Genomic DNA, 18,853 nt, shown 5'->3' on the forward strand with positions numbered 1-18,853 from the left:
CTAATGGAAGTGTTGTGGCTGATTGCTCAAAGGAGTATCTATATTTAAAAGTTGCTGAAAAGTTTCAAAGCTGATGGGAACACATTTAATCAAGTCAGTGAAATTAAAATGCATTGCAGTCGGAGGTGGGATTCAAACCCGCAACCTCCTGGTTACTGGATAAAGAACTTAACGACTAGACCACCACAGCTACAGAAAAAGCTGTGACATTGTATGTATTTGTAGTGAATATGTCAGTCTATACTGAAATTGAATTTGAACGTTTTTTTTCCCTTATTATTATTTTAGTATTTTAAACTTCCTTATGCCAATTTTTTAAGTTTTCTGTATAATGTTTTAGCGTTGTCAATGTATGTTCCTTTAGTAAACTTTGTAACCTACTTTTCTTTTCTTTGCTCTGAATGTTAGTTTGTTGAGTTTGTTGATGCTAATGTGTTGTCTTTCCTTGTGTAAAGCACATTGAGTTGCCTTGTGTATCAAATGTGCTACACAAATAAACTTGCCTTGCCTTGAATATAGAACGGATAATATAGAAGCAAAATTTAATAATGACAAGACATCAAAAGTAATGGATGTGAAATAATTATTAGTAACAATGATTAGTATTAAATATTGCATTCGTACTAAAGAGCTACCCAAGCTGGATTCAAACCTATATATGTGTGTGTGAGGGGTGTGTGTGTGTGTGTGTATATATATATATATATATATATATATATATATATATATATATATATATATATATATATATATATATATATATATATATATATATATATATATATATATATATATATATATATATATATATATATATATATATAATACTGTTATTTTACAGGAAGGCGGTAAATATTCCTGTGTTTGCTAACGGCAACATTCAGCACTTGAGTGATGTGGAACGCTGCATAAAGGAGACGGGAGTGCAAGGAGTAATGAGTGCAGGTACATAAGTGGTCTTTCTTTACAAGCATTGTTTTTTGTTGACTACAAATATCTTTATTATTTAGAGGGTAACCTCCATAATCCAGCACTCTTTGAAGGACGTAGCCCCCCAGTTTGGGAGATGGCAGAAGAGTACATTGAGGTGGTGAAGCAGCATCCCCCATGCAACTTGTCCTATGTACGAGCCCATCTCTTCAAGCTGTGGCACCACACGTATGACTTTTTCTGTGTGTTTTTTGTTGTTGTTGTACTTTTACTGTCATCGGCAACCACAACACAATACCCAATTTATTTGTTGTAAACACATTTGAGTTTGTTGGCTATTCCGCTTGATTCCATTAGTTTTTTCATTTTTCTTTTACATTTCTGCTTTTATGTTAACATTTTTTCTCATCTGCATGTTTTATACATCTTATATTTTAACATTTTGATTTCAGGCTTGTACAGAGGAAGAGCCAGGGTATCCTATTATATCTTTCATTACTCGGGGAATAAACGTAGAGATAGACCGATAATCGGGGCCGATATTTGACATATTGGTACATATCGGTATCGGTCTGTTTTATTAATCTGACGGCCGATATGAGCGATCCATTTAAAACTCCGTCTTTTCGCTTCGAATGCAGCCCAGAGCGTCTCTGTCTGTTATGGAGTCCAACTCCAGCAATGTAACGCCCATAGCAGCATTTGATTGGTTAGCCGTGCAAGAGCCAGAACCAATCAGTAGTGTATGCATGTATCACAGTAGCCGGTCACACACGCACCCACGGACACAACGCGACAGACACATGCTTCGAAGGTAAGTTAAAAGAGAAGAGACTCCGCCGATCGTTTCACCATGATAAGCTAAACACATTGAATTATGTTGTGTATTAAATGCACTATATGAATGGAGCTGCATTGCCTTGCATTGAATCCCCGCTAGCTAACAGTGGTGTGTTCAGCTTAGCATGTAGGCTAACACCCAGTAGCTAATTCGCTACTTGAACTACTCGGGGAGGGAATCACACACATTTTCACTTAATTAAGTAAATAATGTTTGTTAGAAAGGTTCCAAATATTAACAGTTGTCATTATTATATTGTCTAGTTCCATGTTAAGAGTAGAGTAATGTCATATTTACCTCTCGTGACGCACACATTGCATTCTGTGGTCACGTCCACTACTTGTTGCATAGCGGTTATTATGCAGTGAGATGCCACAGTGACACTAAATAGCGTTTAGTTACTTTATATTGTGTTTATTTGTCGCACTGGTTTGCCATTGTGTGCCTTAAGCTTCGACGTCGATTTGATTGACAGCTCGTTGTGCACCTCGTTAAAGTCCGCTCCGTAACTAATTAAGTGTCTCAAACACCGTTTAACTACACGAACGTGTTCTCTTCCGTATGTTTGGCATTAGTAGAGAAGTGCACTAAAGTATAGTGTGCTTATTTGCTCGTTTTGTCTCTCTTTTCACGTCATGTCTGCTGTGAGTTGGGACATTATCCTCTCAATGGATGCCACTAATATGTAACATCTACGGCCGTAGTCGGCTGCAATTAATGTTCAGTGATGTAATTTCGTTACGTGCATCATACTTTGAATAATGAGCTCATGTTTGGTGTGTTGTATAACTTTCTCGTGTGTTAGTAACTATTTATGTGGACAGCTAAGACAGTGCTTGTTAATGTGAATTAGCAATGTTGCAGCCCAGTTATTATTTAGACAAGTACATCTGTGCCATTAAGTGATACAGTACAGTACAGTAGTGAGAGAATAGTGTGCTCATATACACACGTGTCTATAAGTGTAAAACACATTAAACAGCAGAAAGTGGCAGCGGTCCACCGCAACAATGTTTGTTTAACCAAGTTATTCTTACTATTATTATAACCAAGTTATTTTACTCTACCTTTTTCTGCGTTGATTGGGGCATCCTAAGTGGCACTAAACTACATGATGAAGTGTCTTTTGACAGTTCTCTTGTAGAGAGGAGTAGCATGATATTGCTGTTCTCTTAAGATCCTCAGCTTATCAAAACTGTCTATATGGTAACAATAACAATAATTATAATAAGGTCTACAAGAACTGTATGGTGTTCAGGGATGAATAGTTTTTCTCATGGAATTTTTTTTATTTTTTTTTTGCTGTAGTAATAAGTAATGCCACAGCTGATGCACATTTTGAATGACAGGGTTCCTCCTATTACTTCAAAATATAAAAATATAACATTTATAGAATAAAACTACAAGTATCCCAAATGCTATAAAAGGTAATGTCACATTGGCCCCCACATTTAACTCCCCCCGCCACCAACGTCTTATTGCAGATGGAAAAATGTAAAATGAAAAGTGCAGTGTGAGAATCCATTGTAAAGAAGGGTTAGGGTTTGCATTATTCAAAAATTTGGTGCCAACATTTTAACTTTTACTGCAAATGAATATCGGCTTCAAATATCGGTTATCTGCCTCCTTGACTACCGATAATCGGAATCGGTATCGGCCCTGAAAAAAGCATATCGGTCTATCTCTAGAATAAAGTATTACTAACACGATAGTTATGAATGTAACTACGGTTCTATGAGTCCCGAATTACAGCCAGATTGCGGTGCTGAAACAGCACGGAAATTCCCACGCACATGCGTACACTCGAGAATCGAATACATAAAGAGACACGTAGTCCATGGTTTCGGTTGACGCAATCCCCATGTATAATGCCGCTTTTCCATTAGCCCCGCATGGCACGCTACCACATCACACCACACTGCACGCAATCACACTACACGGCCTCCATTGCTTTTCCATTACAGCAGGCGTGCGGCGGGAAGGGGGCGGGATCATTTGAACTGTCCAAGCCAAGTTTGCACTCCCGCAGTGCGTGCGGATCTGCCATAAGATTTCACGAGTGGAATGCTGCGGCAGTATTGAACCAAATTTACAATTTAATATGGACCACCATAGATTAAATATTGCGAAGATATTTCTGAATGGAGAAAACTGCCGCTGGAGCTCTCATTAGGTGCGTTTCCATTACCCTTTTTCGCAAAAATAAAAGCGATATTGTACTATTTCGATAAAGTAAAATTTCGAATTGTCGGTGTTTCCATTGACGAGAGTTTCGCTTCTGAGGCGCAATTCTCGGAATGTCCCGTCTCGCGAGACCTCGCTGTTCTGTAGGAGGTGCTCATGATGTTTACGGAAGACGGACGCCCGGTGTAGTTATATTACTTTAAAAACACTCACCCCTCATCGGGCGGTTTCAGGCATTTAGTGTTGGTGTTGCTGTGTATGTCCCTCGGCAGTCGGCAAGCAGTTCTGACACGAAAGCGAGTGGCACCGTACTTCCTACTTCCTGTAATCCTAAAATGTTGTTGTTCCCATGCAGAGGCTTGGTAAAAGGCGGGTTACAAATTGTTAAAAGTTTCTGATGTTTTCTTCTAAATTAACCAGACATGGCAGGACAGGATTTCAAGCTCTCCTCTCCTTCAACTTTTCGAAGGGGGCTCGCTCGATTACGCCTCTCTCTCTCTTTTGCGCTCATGACGTGCAGTAGCCGATACAAATCACTTCAGCATGTAAAACTAAAATACAAAACCGAAATTAATCATTCTCAAAACAAATGTAATTGCAAGTTTATTAAAAATACACATAAACAACGTGTTACATTCCTTTCCTCCGGGACCGGGCGGGTGTCACATGACTACTAATGCACAAAAAGTGTTTCCATTACACTTTTGCGAAATACTTCTTTTTCGATACGTCTCAAAAACCACCTCATGAGAGCGCAAAAACTTTTTTGCGATATTTGAGAGTTTTTTCAAAAATCCGGTGTTTCCATTACCAGCTTACTTTTGCGAAACATGAATTTTGCGCAAAACTGAGGGTAATGGAAATGCACCTATTCAAGTGAGTGAGAACACACGACCAGCGAGCGTTGTGCAATCGCGACTTTTTTTAAAACCACAAACATTACAAATCCATCCACAAGTACCTTTTTAAATCGTAAATATAGTTCAGCGTTGTTGTAAAACATTATTACATTTATTGTATAGACTGGATTTTTCTGACTTTGGCGAAGACTGACGGATGCCTCTGGCTCTCTGGCATAAAACAAGGAAATGGTTGTGTACCACGGCGTTGCTTGCTGTGTTGCTGTCGGCCAATCAGATGACAGGTGACAACACGGCCCCGCTAGTCCCCCGAAAACTGGTGCTGCAGAACCACTGCCGAGAGGGCTCTAAAAAGCGGTTACAACGGAACCGCTCGGCCCCAAAATAGTCCTTTGGAGACGCTAACATCCAAGGGCAAAAAATGGCGCTTCGGTGTGGAACCGGAAAGGCGCCATAAGGGAGGATGGGAATCGCAACACAATCTCTCAGAACCTTCTCATGTAAAATAAATAAAAAAATAAAAAGGGCTCTGAGTGACAAGCATTGCTGGTGGTCGTTCGGGACTCATTGATCCGTAGTTATATTCGTAACTGTCGTTCTATTTTGTCCCTCCCGACCGCCAGACTGCGGTGCTGAAACAGCACGGAATGGCAAACACCAGCGACGTCACGAGGACCCTGGAAACAAACCTCACGGAGGGACCTCCGAAGGACTGAGAACCGCATCCAGTGGACGAGGAGAGGTGACATCCAAGCTGTAGAATCTGGAAAACATGCAAGGCAGCGACCAGGAAGCAGTCGCACAGACGTTCTCCAAGGGCATGCTTTTCAGAATGGCCCATGATGTAGAAACACTCCTGGTAGAGTGACTGCACACCACAGGAGGGGGATGATAAAAGAACCGGTACGACTGCTGAATCACATCTCAATTGAGAGAGGCGTTGCTTGGAAATAGCAGCACCGCTCGCCGGGCCATCGTAGGACACAAAGAGTTGGGTGGATTTACGGAAACACGCCATAGCATCCAAATAAAATTGGAGCTCCGTCAGAGGACAACGAAGACATGGAACAACATCCTCGTCCTTCGACAGAGGAGCAAAACGAGCGAGACAAATAGGGCGGTTGGCTTGAGAGCCAGACAAAACTTTGGATACAAATGCGGCATTTGGCTACAGAGTGACCCCCGCCCCGTTGGGGTGCCAACAAGGGCTAACAGACAGAGCGTGGAGCTCCCCCACGCGCTTAGCGGATGCAATCACGAGTAGAAAGGCCGCCTTACGAGGCAACCAACGAAGTTCCACTCTGGTCAACGGCTCGAAAGGGAACTTGCACCAAGTGAAAGTCTCAGGCGTGGACACAAGGTGGGTTCTTGGAACGATGATGAAGGGCCCCTCTGAGGAGGGAGGCCACAAGGTTATGGCATCCTACAGACTTGCCGTCCACAGAAACATGGCTAGCCAAAATGACCGCCACATAAACTTTGAGCATAGAAGGGGTATGCCCCTCATCCAAAACAGATTGAAGGAATTCTTAAACAGCAGGAATTGGGCACGCTACAGGATCCACCCCGCACCCGGCCACCACTCCGCAAACAACTTCCACCTGTTACCATACAGCAAACAATTGGAAGGGTGCAAGAGCAACCATGAAGCGACCTGACAATGGAGACATCGTCGACGGTCCAGCCGGGGGTCGATCAGCCACCGTTGCAATGGCCGCAGTGACAGCAGGCCCAGCGGAACAATCGCCGTCAGGAACATTCGCTTGCCCAACAGTGACAGAAAGAGGACATAAGGCAGCATCCTTTTGGCACGGAAGAGGGAGACGAGGTGCAGAACATCGACCACCCTCTGAGAGGATGGCTGGGCAGTCATGGATGTGGTGTCCAACGACATCCCGATGAACAAAGTCTGTTGGGCCTCTGCAACATGAGAGAGGACTTCTCCAGGTTGGCCTTGAGGCCAAGTCGTGACACATGATGAAAGAAGCATAGACGTGTCTCGGAGTGTCTGAGCATGAGATGATTTGCAGACGAGCCAGTCGTCCAGGTAAGGGAGCATCTTCATGCTGCTCGACTACAGTGGTGCAAGGGCATGAACACCCTGGGAGAGAGTGACAGCCCGAGCGGGAGCACCCGGAATTAGGGATTTCCCAATCACACTTTTTTTTTGGACCCGAGTCCGAGTCACCTCATTTTGCGATTGGCCGATTCCGAGTACCGATCCGGTACCTGGCATTTTATTAAGGAGATTTTTTTTTTTTTTTTTTTTTAAACAAAAGTACCCCAACATTTTATATGGTGAGTGGAGAGTGGTTAACCATTTAAACCCCCTTTTTTTTGGCACATTTATGAGTTACTCAAAAGCAGGGCCGCCGCTAGCCATTTTGGTACCCTAAGCATAAATGTTTTGTGGTGCCCCCCCACAACCCTCCGCCCCCACACCCCATCACCCCTCCCCTGATAGAAATGAACAATATCTGAATATTTGTCAGTTTTGCTTTTTTTTTGTTTCCTAGCCTCTGTTATACATGGGTATTTCATCAACTGGAACTATGGACGACGTGTTGTTTTATGTATTCTTTTCTCGAGTGTACACATGTGCGTGGGGATTTCCGTGTTGTTCAGCACCGCCATCTGGCGGTCGGGAGGGACGAAATAGAATTATTACTTGGACACCCTTTTCATGAAGCTTTGTGACTAAAAAAACAAAAAGCCTTGCCGTTGTGAAACAAATGTCCCAAACTCCGTTATTTTTTTGTTAAGCTGATAAAGATGGTGGGGTTGCCAAGTCTAGTCAAGTAGTCACAACAGGGGTTCTAAATTACCGCCCTCCAAATGCGAGTTAAATTTCATTTTGGTGGTTGAGTGGACAGGTCAGAATCATTTTGAATCATTTGGAACTGGAAGTTAAACAATAAAATGTTCACTGCCAACATTGACACATCTTATAACTAAAGGGTAGGTCAACTTAAATGCAAACAACCAGCTAACTGCTGGCTGCCAGCTGCGGGGGGGGGGGTTGTTTGAGGGTGGGTGGTGGTGTGAGTAGCTGGAGGGGGGGGGGGGTTGCTGGGGGTCGGGGGGCATCTGGGGGATTCGGGGCCTGGGGGTGACCGGGGCTGGATCGTGGTGTGGGAGGGTCGTGTGGGCCTCGTTCTGCGGCTTGGGGCGCAGGCCGGGGCTCTGGGCGTCTAGGTTGGCTCTCCGGCTGGTGGCCGCCCGGGGGGGTGGAATGTTGATGTCTTTGCGACATAACACAAATAATTTCAAGTAATGTGATGTTCTGTGTTAGGCTTCAGATCCACCACGACCTGAGAGAGGAGTTGGCTAAGGTGAAAACCCTTGAGAGGTTGGCTAATGTTAGTGACAAGCTGAAGCTGCGATGCCAGGTAACAACTGTTTTAAAATCCCCTTAAAAGAGAAATAAAATATTATGGCTACACATCATGTGTTGCTATATCTCCCATTCAGGAGGAAATTGCCAAAGGAAATGACGTGGGTAAGGAGAGCAACTTGCCCTTCCCTCACTGGATCTGCCAACCATATGTCAGACCACCGTGAGTGGCTATCTTTTTCTAAAAAAAATTTCCCTCTTAGTCCTCTATATTAACTATACAACGCTAATCCAAGGGTAATTTTTTTTTTTACCTTTACGGAGCAGTTTTGAAGATCATTGACTTAATTTCAGGAACCACTTTATAATTTTGTGCAGCATTTTTTCCCCCCCAGTTAACCTCAACCTGAAACAAGGGTTTTGTTAACAATACAAATAAGACGACAAACAAATTAACAATTAGTTTTCTTTTTTTATATCTAAACATTTCTTATTTCTTCGATTCAAACTGTGTATAGCAGCAAACTATTTTCTAGAAGCAAAACAAAATGATTTAAAAAAAAAAAAAAAAAAAAAAAGATCTTGTAATTTTGAGCACATTTATTGTGCAGGCCTCAAAAGTCCAAATCAAGACTCAGGCCTCTTTTGTGAAAACATACATGACTGATATAAATATTTTAAACTATATTAATATACTTTTAGCCCTAGAGGCCTCTTCCTGGTTGACGTAAACCGTAATGGAAGTTAATTCAGTTCCAGTTCTGTTTCGTGAGTATGATTTTTCTCTCCAGAGTCCATCTATTTACTGAATTACCATGTTGTTGTTCAAAGTTGGACATTGCCCGCTTTAGCACGATTCCAGCCAAACGTACTGAATCACCCAAACACTAAATCTCAGGTGTTAAAGGCGCTTGCCATGTCAATCACAGTGCAAATTTTTCTTCACAAACAGCAGCGTGAAACCGCTAATAACCTTAACCTTAACCTTGTTGAATCTGAATCTGGTTGTGATACATGGACAACGGTGTAACTACCCAGTTAAAAAAATAGGGTGTGTTTCATTAGAAAGTGTATTTGGCATAAAAATCTGGCCAAACAAATGAGGCGAGCCCTGATTGGACAAGCTGGAAGTCCCAACAAGGACACTAATCTGTAGCTTCTTTTCATTTGCCTAATACAGGCCAAAAGAAATGTCTGGCAAAGCTATCATCCAGGATTCACAAGTAAAGACGACAGGATGTCAAAAGAGAGTACTAGAGGACACAACTGTGTCATCACAAATACTCTCCAAAAATAAACAGAAGAAAAGATCCCGCAATCCCAACAAGAACTTCTGTCCCGATCAGAAACGTAAGTTTAATCTGTGGAGAAACAACTCAGACTTAAGTTTGTTAGTATGTCCTCTGTGAATCAAGTGATCTTGTGTTACCATCAGAGGTGTGGACTCGAGTCATGTGACTTGGACTCGAGTCAGACACGAGTCATGAATTTGATGACTTTAGACTTGACTTGACAAAATGTTAAAAGACTTGCAACTCGACTTGGACTTCAACAACAATGACTTGTGACTTGACTTGGACTTGGTGGGATAGGATTTTACTTTGAAGTTGGCCTGCATTGCAGCGTGAACGCCAGCTTGACGTCCCTTTGACATTTCGGCTTGCATTATCAACGTTTTTATTGAAATTACATATTTTCTACTACCATTATTATAATGCCACCCTGAAGGTATATTTAATAGCTAATTTAGGATGCGAAGAAACCGCAAGTTAGTTACCCTGTCATTTTATGATACGGTACAAGTCTCCAGCATTCGTGGCTAGCAGCTAACTGTTAGCGTTAGCATCGGGTGCATGGCTGGCAACAGTGGTGACAGTTGTTGCTTGGCTTGCTTGATTTTCTTTTTGTTTTCAATATTGTGGACCTAGGCTACTTTGTAATTCACTCTCCCTGTTTAAACAAAGGGAATGTGCCTTAAATTGCACTTATTTGCAGGTATTTTTCATTATTAAAAACAAAAGATACTAGAACTTTGTCTTGATTTACAATTGTTTTATAAAACACTAGCTTTAAAAAACAAACATTTAACTTGAAATGTCCTCTATGGCCATTTGCATTTTAGAAACACAACTTCAAGTTCATTTTATTTTTTTTGCTGATCCGAAAACAATCCGATCCGTGACTTTTGTGATCTGTTGCACCGACGTCAGCACCGTGCAGAGACGTCTATAAGTAATTTGTTCGCGGAAATGCTCCTTCAGTCAGTCAAGCAGAGAGCTTACCAAAATTGCACAACACTTACAGATTTTGTAACTCTGTGCACACAAAAAGGAAACACAGTATAGGCAATTTTTTTTTACCTTAGTTTTTATGTGAAAAACATACTTTATTAATGGCTAACTGCAACCTTTTCCTCCCAACAGCCAAGTACATCAAATGTGAACAGTGTGGCAATCCAAAGGTAAGATGTCAGTTTAATAAATATACACAACATACTGTATCACACTTGCTTGGCTATTAGATGCATGGTCAATTTTCACAACGTTAAAATAATTGCACTACAGCTTGTTGAAGCTCCAGTCAAATGGTAGATAGCTGTCCCAAAAATGTATTGTATTGAATAAAAATTTTTGCACTTTCCTTGAAAAGTTGTACGACCACATGTATTAATTGGGGCTTTTTATGGCCAGTAGATATTTTTCTTTAATTTGATATATTTTATATAGCGTTTAAAATGAATTCTATTGTGTGTTCTACAGCAGTGTTTCACAACCAGGTGTACATATACCCCATTGTAGGGGCCAGGTAAAATTATTTAATAGAGCTCAAGGAGGCATGGGCCAATAAACGCGAATACTGGGTGCCTTTTTTTTTTTTTTTTTGTATGTATGTGTGCGTGTGAGGGGACGTCAAAGCAGGGTTGCAGAGTTGCGTAAACAAGCCACCTCTCTGAAGGTAATTGCTTCCAATTAACCAATTAATTTTCAGAGTGGGTAAGGTTAGGGGTGAGTTAGGCACGGAGAAGGAGCCCCTCCTCAAAAAGGGTAAATTTTTGTTCTGTTAATGTGCACTGGCCTACAAAAAAATGGTGCCAATAACACAAGTAGCCCATTGGTCTGTTCTAAAAATAGCTCACCAGTAAGGGGACATTGTGACTTACTAAGAAGAACTTAAACAGAAAAAGAATGTGAACATTTACTTCACACATTTCTTCTGTACCAAATGTTGTATATTTTGTTTGAAAGCAGTTCGGAAATGAATGAATGATTGATTGAATGAATGAATGAATGAATGAATGAATGAATAAAATTAATGGTGTTCTTGGGAGGAAATGCTGTTTTTATTGACCCAAAATATTTCCCCCAAAAAAGTATTTTATGAGCTGTAATGTACATAATTAAGTGCTTTGCTCCTGATCTAAATGCCTAAATAGAGGCGATTCAAAGGAGCTCAAGTTTTTTGTGGTACCTGTTATGTATTCGCACTTCAAAATGTTTGCTTTGTTCTTGTTTAGGGCAAAACTGATGTTTGTTTATGTACAGCACTTTGTATACAGCAACGCCTGTTCTTAAAGCGCTTTATAAATAAAGTTGAGTTGAGTTGAGTATTAATATAACAAAGGCAGGCTTATACTTTATTCTGAATAGATTTTTAAAAATGTATATTACTGTGCTTATTTATTTTCAAGGCTGTGGAGTAAGATCACTGTCAAAAAGATGCATGTGTGATTAACAATTTGTATCCGTAATAGTAATCATGTGTTTTCAGTGTTTCCATGTGAGTAAAAATCAAACGTGAGGGTTTGAATTTCTTTCTTGTGACGACGACTCTAAAACTTGTGAGTGCAAAGTCTTTTCAATACAACTCTTACTTCTACAACTACCAAGTTTATCTGCACACAAGTTCGATGCTACTTGTTTGCTATATGCTAGTTCCTCTGGCTAGTTACGAGTGTTGGTAAGGTCACTTGGCAAGTGGCGGCGCTGCAAGTACCGGTACTAAACAAAAACAGTATAGTATAGTTTTAAATGACGCAGTACTCTTAATAGCAAATTAGTACCGGATAACTGTGCATCTCTACTGTCACGGCAGAATTGCTTGAACAGCTACAACCCAAGCTAATGGGTCAAGAGGGCTGCTAGCAGAGGGAAAATATTCTCATATATGGTCTACTGAAGGGGCTGAAGGCGACTCAAAACAAATACTCCCCTTCATAGAGTAACTGCTCTCACTGAGAATCTGGGGTTGTCCGACTGCGGAGCTACAGATTTGAGAGGGCCCACCACGCTGACTTTATGTTACTAGAAATGGAGCCAAATGGTGTAATTATAATCAAAAATACAGACATTAGTGTTAAAACGTTTTTGGATGTCCAGCTTTGAATTTCTGAGAGACAAAGTAGTGGTTTCTGGAATTGATTGTCAAGTATTTTTGTATGTCATTCTGTTCTTACAGGGAAATAAATGTGTCTTCAACCTTTGCCGAGGCTGCTGTAAGAAGAAATCCTACAAGGAAGTGGCAAACTGTTTAAGTCAGTATATACAAAAGCACATACACATCAACATCAGCAGATTCATTTCTTTGTTACATTTAAATTAATTAAAGTAAATGGGTGGTTTGGTTTTACACACGTCTAGAATCAAGCCAGTAGTTGGCTTTATTTCATTCAAACTTGTTAAAATAGAACATCGTCTTTGATATCATCGTCAAGCCCTGTTGAGTCCCTTGAAATCCTACATAAATCTAGGCTGTTATTGTTATTCAGCATCCTAGTACGATAGAGTGGCTTTTATTTTTTGTCTGCACCATTGTTACAGTTGCTGTGAGCGAAACCAGTAGTCGCGAACAGCAACGATGACGTATTGAATGACGGCCACAAAATGTGGAAGTGTGAAAAAGGTTTGATGGCGCCGACCCAGTTGACTTTGGGCAAGAGGCAGGGTAATAATCATTCTTAGCAATTACAGTAATTGGAACCAAAATGTTTCTACGTTACGGAGAATAGGTCAGTATTCGTAAAAATATTACCTTAGATGAATAAACAGTATGTGTTTACTCTGGTTGACAGGCCATGGACTGAAGTTTAAGACCAAGGCAGATGCAATTAAAGCTCAAGCGGACAAGAGAGATACAGAAATTGAGATAGAGAAGAACTGTAGCCCTCCACAGTCTCAACATCAACCCACAATGCTGCAGGATTACAAGGCGTAGCCTCCATCATGGACTGGACCACTACTGTGTCTTCTTTCATAAACCTTGTAAATATGCTTTCAGCTGGCAAACATTTTTTCTGCTTAAACTACCTGTAAACAGAAATTGCAGTCAGTGCCATTCTGTTACAAATAGATAATATACAGTAATTGATGGTGTTCAAACAGTATTATTTACGAAAAATTAAGTCATATCTACCGTATTTTCCGCACTATAAGGCGCACCGCATTATAAGGCGCACCTTCAATGAATGACATATTTTAAAACGTTTTCCGTTTATAAGGCGCACCGCATTATAAGGCGCACCTTCAACAAATGACATATTTTAAAACTTTTTCCATATATAAGGCGCTACAGTAGAGGCTGGGGTTACGTTATGCATCCATTAGATGGTGCTGCGCTAAAGGGAATGTCAACAAAACAGTCAGATAGGTCAGTCAAACTTTATTAATAGATTACAAACCAGCTTTCTGACAACTCCATTCACTCCCAAAATGAATAAACAGCTGTTTTATTATTCTGAGGTAAAGTATTAGTATTAGTTAGCGATCCAAGATGGCGGGATCTTCTGCGCATGCACGTCACCGATCGTGCAGGGTCACCGATAAGCGTCTTGACAGTGAGACCTGTTGCGGCTCAATATTGATCCATATATAAGGCGCACTGGATTATAAGGCGCACGGTCAGCTTTTGAAAAAATTGAAGGCTTTTAGGTGCGCCTTATAGTGCGGAAAATACGGTAATTGCTGATGAAAGTTGGAAAGCATTGCATGGGCCTGCTTTAGTATCATTAAACCTGGCTGTGATGAGAGAAGTTGCATTTGTTCAAGTAAATGTACGAGGTAGCCATAATTGAATTTTTGAGAATGAACATGTAACAAAACACTACAGTAATTGCAAATGTGCCATTATATGTAGCTCATGGTCATAGACTGCTGTCATAGCCGGTGTTATGTTCCAGTCTAGGGGACCTGAGACACAACATGCATGTGTCCTCTCATCAGTCTTCCCACCTCCAGTAAGGCCAACAACAATGAAGGTCTCAGTTTCAAAAGAGCAGTTTTATTGTCTTCAGGGGGAGAACAAGACCAACATGAACAAAAACCACTAGTAGGTAACCCTACCTTCCCTCAAAGTGAACCAAATGAAAAGGAAACAAATGAAGAATAAATTAACCTAACTAAAGGAAAAAAACAGGAGAAAAGAGGTTTACAACCACTGCTCAATGTAATACTTATCTACAATTATTTATAATGGATGAATGTGACTATAATGACTGGGTTATTTCAACTACACATAAAACTGTGCATTCTGGCTGTCTGAGTAGCACTCAAATACAATTACCAAAGCATACAGTCACAAAACGCTGGCATTTCCCCATGGTGGGCTGGCTGGAGAGTGGCAGGGTGCGTATGCGGGCTGTTCAAATATGGTGGACTGGCTTCACTGACCAATCACGTCGCAGCAATCGAGGAGGTGTGAATGGGCAACCCCTGCTCACAATTTCACTCAATCCAAACATGAACTCGCATACATACGCACATGCATGCACGCTTTCCTTACCAACAGTGTGTGTGTGTGTGTGCGTGTCAGTCAATGAAATTTAGTGTTCAATGCATGTTTCTTATTATTATCTGTTTAGGAGGGGCCAAAATACAGCTTCATAAATGAATGCAAGAATTTAGAGCAGTGGTTTTCAACCGGTGTGGCGTGGCACATTAGTTTGCCGTGTGCCGAGGCAAAATATCCAATGTCAACTATTTGTTTGAGAAGTTGTTTTTCTCTTAAAAAAAACAACTATGTGTAGTAGTAACAAGCAGAACAACCAAATGTTCTACCACAAGATGACTGAAGATTTATAATTAACCTGTGTATCACTTTTTTTGTGAATCATTTTAAGTGATGTGCAGTGATATGTTTTCCAATGTGAAATACGGTATGTGCCTTGGCTCAATAAATGTTGGGAAACGGATTTAGAGCAGGGGAGGGCACAGTCGGTCCTCGAGGGCCGGGGTCTTGCAGGTTTTGGAGGTTTCCCTTCTCCAAAAGCAAAAAATAAAAAACTGCTCCTTTGTATTAATTTAAAGCTACACCAAGGAACTTTTATCGTGTTATCTGTCAAAAAGATGTATGCGTGATTCACGATTCGTATCCTTAATACTGTAGTCATAATTTGTGTGAGAGGGGAAGCCGGGTCAATGTTGATCCTTGACTGTCCTTTTTTTTTTTTTTTTTTTTTTTCAGCTAAAACATTTGCAGCTTCTGGCATGAGAGCAGCAATCATGCGTAGACATTCAAATGTCCCAAACAAAACGTATTTCACATTGTCATTATGGGCTGTTCTGTGTAGAATCTTAGGCAAAAAAAAAAAATGTTTTGGGAAGAGGCTGTAACATAAAATGTGGAGAGAGTGGAGCAGTCTGAATACGTTCCGGCTATTCTGTATACAGTATATAATGCACAAAAACTACTAGGCTCTTGCCAAAAAATATATAAAAACGTGAGAGTAGCGGTCACCTTAAACTTAGTTATAGAGCAGCACCTATAGGATGCTGCTCTTGAAATATAATGGTAAATTTAATAAAGACCAAATGTAACGGCTAAAATACAATATTAATAACAATGACTATTATTGTGCTCATTGAAAATATTGAATGCACAAAAAGTTCAACATGGGATGTTTTATTTGAAAATGTATTTTGAAAATATTTTTGTTTTTCTATTCATTTTTAAGGCTAGCCTCTTTTTTTCCTTTACCTTTGCCCTTCATTTTCATTCAATTGAACTATGGCTTGTAATTTTAGTGTTTTGTATTATTCTTGTGTTATATATTTATATTTCAATAAAGTTTAAAAACAGGTGAATGTGTGAACGACCCTCTTGCACTTTTGTCGACAGGCGCTTCATGAAATGCAACCCATTTATAGTTAAACAGATACTACACAACGGTATTTGTAGGCAATGTGCCACATCCAACATGACTTCATGAAATGCAACCCATTTATAGTTAAACAGATACTACACAACGGTATTTGTAGGCAATGTGCCACATCCAACATGGCGTAGGCGATGGCGTATCGCAACACCGGACATGCCTTCTCAATCAGGCGTATACGCATGTATGTTCAGCGGGTCACATGATCATTTCTTTTTCAGCGAGTTGTTTACGGAAGTTTGTCGTTTAACCGAACCGTAATTTTTAAATGGAGAGGCCTCTCAGCACAGATCCCATTCAGCACTTAGACACGAATGGTCAGTCAAAAAACGCCTGCGCACTGCAGTAATGTACTTGCACAGTTTCACAATGCTCTTTATCTCTTATTTACAGATCGTCTTAAACAATGGCGCAATTGGAGCGGATTTTGGTGAGTATCGGTTGGTCATGATCCAGACATTGTTCGAGTTCTAAAATACTGGGAAGAGAAAGCGGACGGGACAATACAAAATTATTTTTAAAACGCATTTTAACTCCACTCGGTATTGCATCAAACACTATAGCATATTGTTCTGGTGAAACTTGTAATTACAGTGTTCCCTCGTTTTCCACTGGGGTTAGCTTTCAAAAAATACCTGCAATAAATGAAATCTGCGACGTAGTTGGCAAGCTTTATGTTTTACATTTATTATAAATGTTTTAAGGCTCTAAAACACCTCACCACACAGTTTATACACTTTTCTCATCAAGGCATTCACATTTTCTCACATTTCTCTCTTGTTTAAAATAGAGCTGGGAATAAAAGTCGACCAAGTCGGTTTGCTGCATCAATGGCCATTGTAGGCTTGTTATGTGCATGTGTGCAGAGAAGATAAGGAACAATAAGTATTCATATGCATTATCCACTAAATTCAACTCAGGTTCAACCTTAAAGGGATAGTTCAGATTTTTTGACATGAATCTATTTTATCCTCACCTCCAGTGTGTGCGATCATCACTGACTTACCCCTGACAGCGTTCTGTGACACGAGTTCTGGTCCGGTGTTGGACGAGAGGACAGTAGTCCAGCAAGCTGGCTGGGGTCACGGAAATAAAGCATTTTTCTTCTAAAAACAATTTGTGTTCAAAAGAGTGATACATTTGTACGTTAAACCCCTGTCTGAAAAAAGTCAGACGCCATTACCGCCGGGCACTATTTTCTGTTCGTTTTATCACTGTGCGGCGTCCTGCATGCAGCTGATAGACGTGCACTAATCTACAAGTTGTTTGTCTTTTCAAAGGCGGAAGGCGTGTGGATCGGCTGTCTACAGGGTGACGCGCAGTGATACGAATGAACAGAAAAGTAGTGCCCGGCGCTAATGGCGTCTGACTTTTTTTCAGACAGGAGTTTAGTGTGCAAATGTATCACTCTTCTGAAAACAAATTGTTTTTAGAAGAAAAATGCTTTATTTCGGTGACCCCAGCCAACTTGCTGGACTATTTTCTTCTCGTCCACATTGTAATTGACTATCAGGAAATGGATTCGAATTTCTGTGAAATGATTAAATCTCACTTTAGACAGATTGCAGTCCAAGTTTTCTTGTTATTAATTTGTCATTTAACTCCAATTAAAAAAATTTAATTTTCACATAATTTCTTTCAATTTCCTTCATTAGCATTCAGCTATTAGCATTCATCTTCCAGCATTCAGACACAATTTCTGCAGAATTTGTACTTAGTCTAGTTTATTACGTTTCTGACGTTTTTATTTATTTTTTTGCTATCAGCTGTTCATGTACATATTACATATACATTACTCCATGTGGTGGTGGGCCGTCATCCCTCTGTGTGGATGAGCTCCTCCTGGTTGCCTTTCCTCACAGGGTTTTTCTACACCCCGCCATGTTGTGGTGTGCATGTGCGTGTTTTCGGGTATGATTGTGGGGATATTGGGGGGAGGGGTGGGTCTTCTTTTTATTGCACTATGGATGTTTTAATTGTTCAGCACCTTTAGTTGCATTTTAATGTATGAAAGGTGCTATATATGAAAAAGGTTTGATTGATTGATTGATTGATAGAAACATCAAGATGGATAACTGATAGATAAATGGAACTGATTGATACTTTATTCATCACAAGCGAAATGAAACGTTTTATTGACTTCTTCTCTTTCCCTTTTTAGGCTCATCGGATTGTGCAACAACTTTGCATATGTGGTTATGCTCAGTGCTGCTCAAGACATCCTTACAAAACAAGAGTCTGAAAACGCCACCATATTTGTACGTCTGTCTTTATCAAGTAGTAGTCTTCCTTGAAAGCACACTGATTATCTTTTGTGTTTCTGCAAAATAAGACACAAGCATCTGCTTTTACTGGAAACTGTAAACGAACGATCAACATTTTTGCCATTTTTGATGTTACAGCCCAAAGCAGTAACTGAATTGTAATTGTATGGGAAAAAAATTGGAGTCAGTTTATTTTTTTAAAAAAGTAATCCAGAGTTTCCCCCAGATTTTCTGTGGGCCTTGAAACATCAGTCAAAATGCTCTAAATCAGCTGGCAGTCAGAGTTAATTATCA

The 18,853-nt window shown here is 40.4% G+C and overlaps 2 protein-coding genes across 4 annotated transcripts in view; both read left to right on the plus strand.

Annotated features, from left to right (window-relative positions):
• The window catches only part of dus1l (dihydrouridine synthase 1-like (S. cerevisiae)), a 30,665-nt gene extending 17,200 nt beyond the window's left edge, over nucleotides 1-13,465 (plus strand). Inside the window, exons 7-14 of the mRNA XM_077535677.1 lie at nucleotides 842-945; nucleotides 1,011-1,158; nucleotides 8,108-8,204; nucleotides 8,287-8,372; nucleotides 9,330-9,499; nucleotides 10,573-10,610; nucleotides 12,605-12,680; nucleotides 13,218-13,465. Coding sequence (XP_077391803.1) covers nucleotides 842-945; nucleotides 1,011-1,158; nucleotides 8,108-8,204; nucleotides 8,287-8,372; nucleotides 9,330-9,499; nucleotides 10,573-10,610; nucleotides 12,605-12,680; nucleotides 13,218-13,360 — 862 coding nt within the window. The 3' untranslated portion in view covers nucleotides 13,361-13,465. The remainder of the gene's footprint in view (nucleotides 1-841; nucleotides 946-1,010; nucleotides 1,159-8,107; nucleotides 8,205-8,286; nucleotides 8,373-9,329; nucleotides 9,500-10,572; nucleotides 10,611-12,604; nucleotides 12,681-13,217) is intronic.
• Nucleotides 13,466-16,486: 3,021 nt separating this feature from the next.
• cln3 (CLN3 lysosomal/endosomal transmembrane protein, battenin) overlaps nucleotides 16,487-18,853 on the plus strand; it is a 29,384-nt gene continuing 27,017 nt past the window's right edge. For all 3 annotated transcript variants that reach the window (XR_013286613.1, XM_077535679.1, XM_077535680.1), the window contains exons 1-3: nucleotides 16,487-16,612; nucleotides 16,689-16,725; nucleotides 18,457-18,553. Coding sequence is in view for 2 of the 3 variants with exons in the window: in XM_077535679.1 (XP_077391805.1) it covers nucleotides 16,564-16,612; nucleotides 16,689-16,725; nucleotides 18,457-18,553 (183 nt within the window). In the remaining variant the exon portion in view is untranslated. The remainder of the gene's footprint in view (nucleotides 16,613-16,688; nucleotides 16,726-18,456; nucleotides 18,554-18,853) is intronic.

The sequence above is a fragment of the Festucalex cinctus genome, chromosome 1 (genome assembly GCF_051991245.1).
Source record: "Festucalex cinctus isolate MCC-2025b chromosome 1, RoL_Fcin_1.0, whole genome shotgun sequence".
Taxonomy (NCBI): domain Eukaryota; kingdom Metazoa; phylum Chordata; class Actinopteri; order Syngnathiformes; family Syngnathidae; genus Festucalex; species Festucalex cinctus.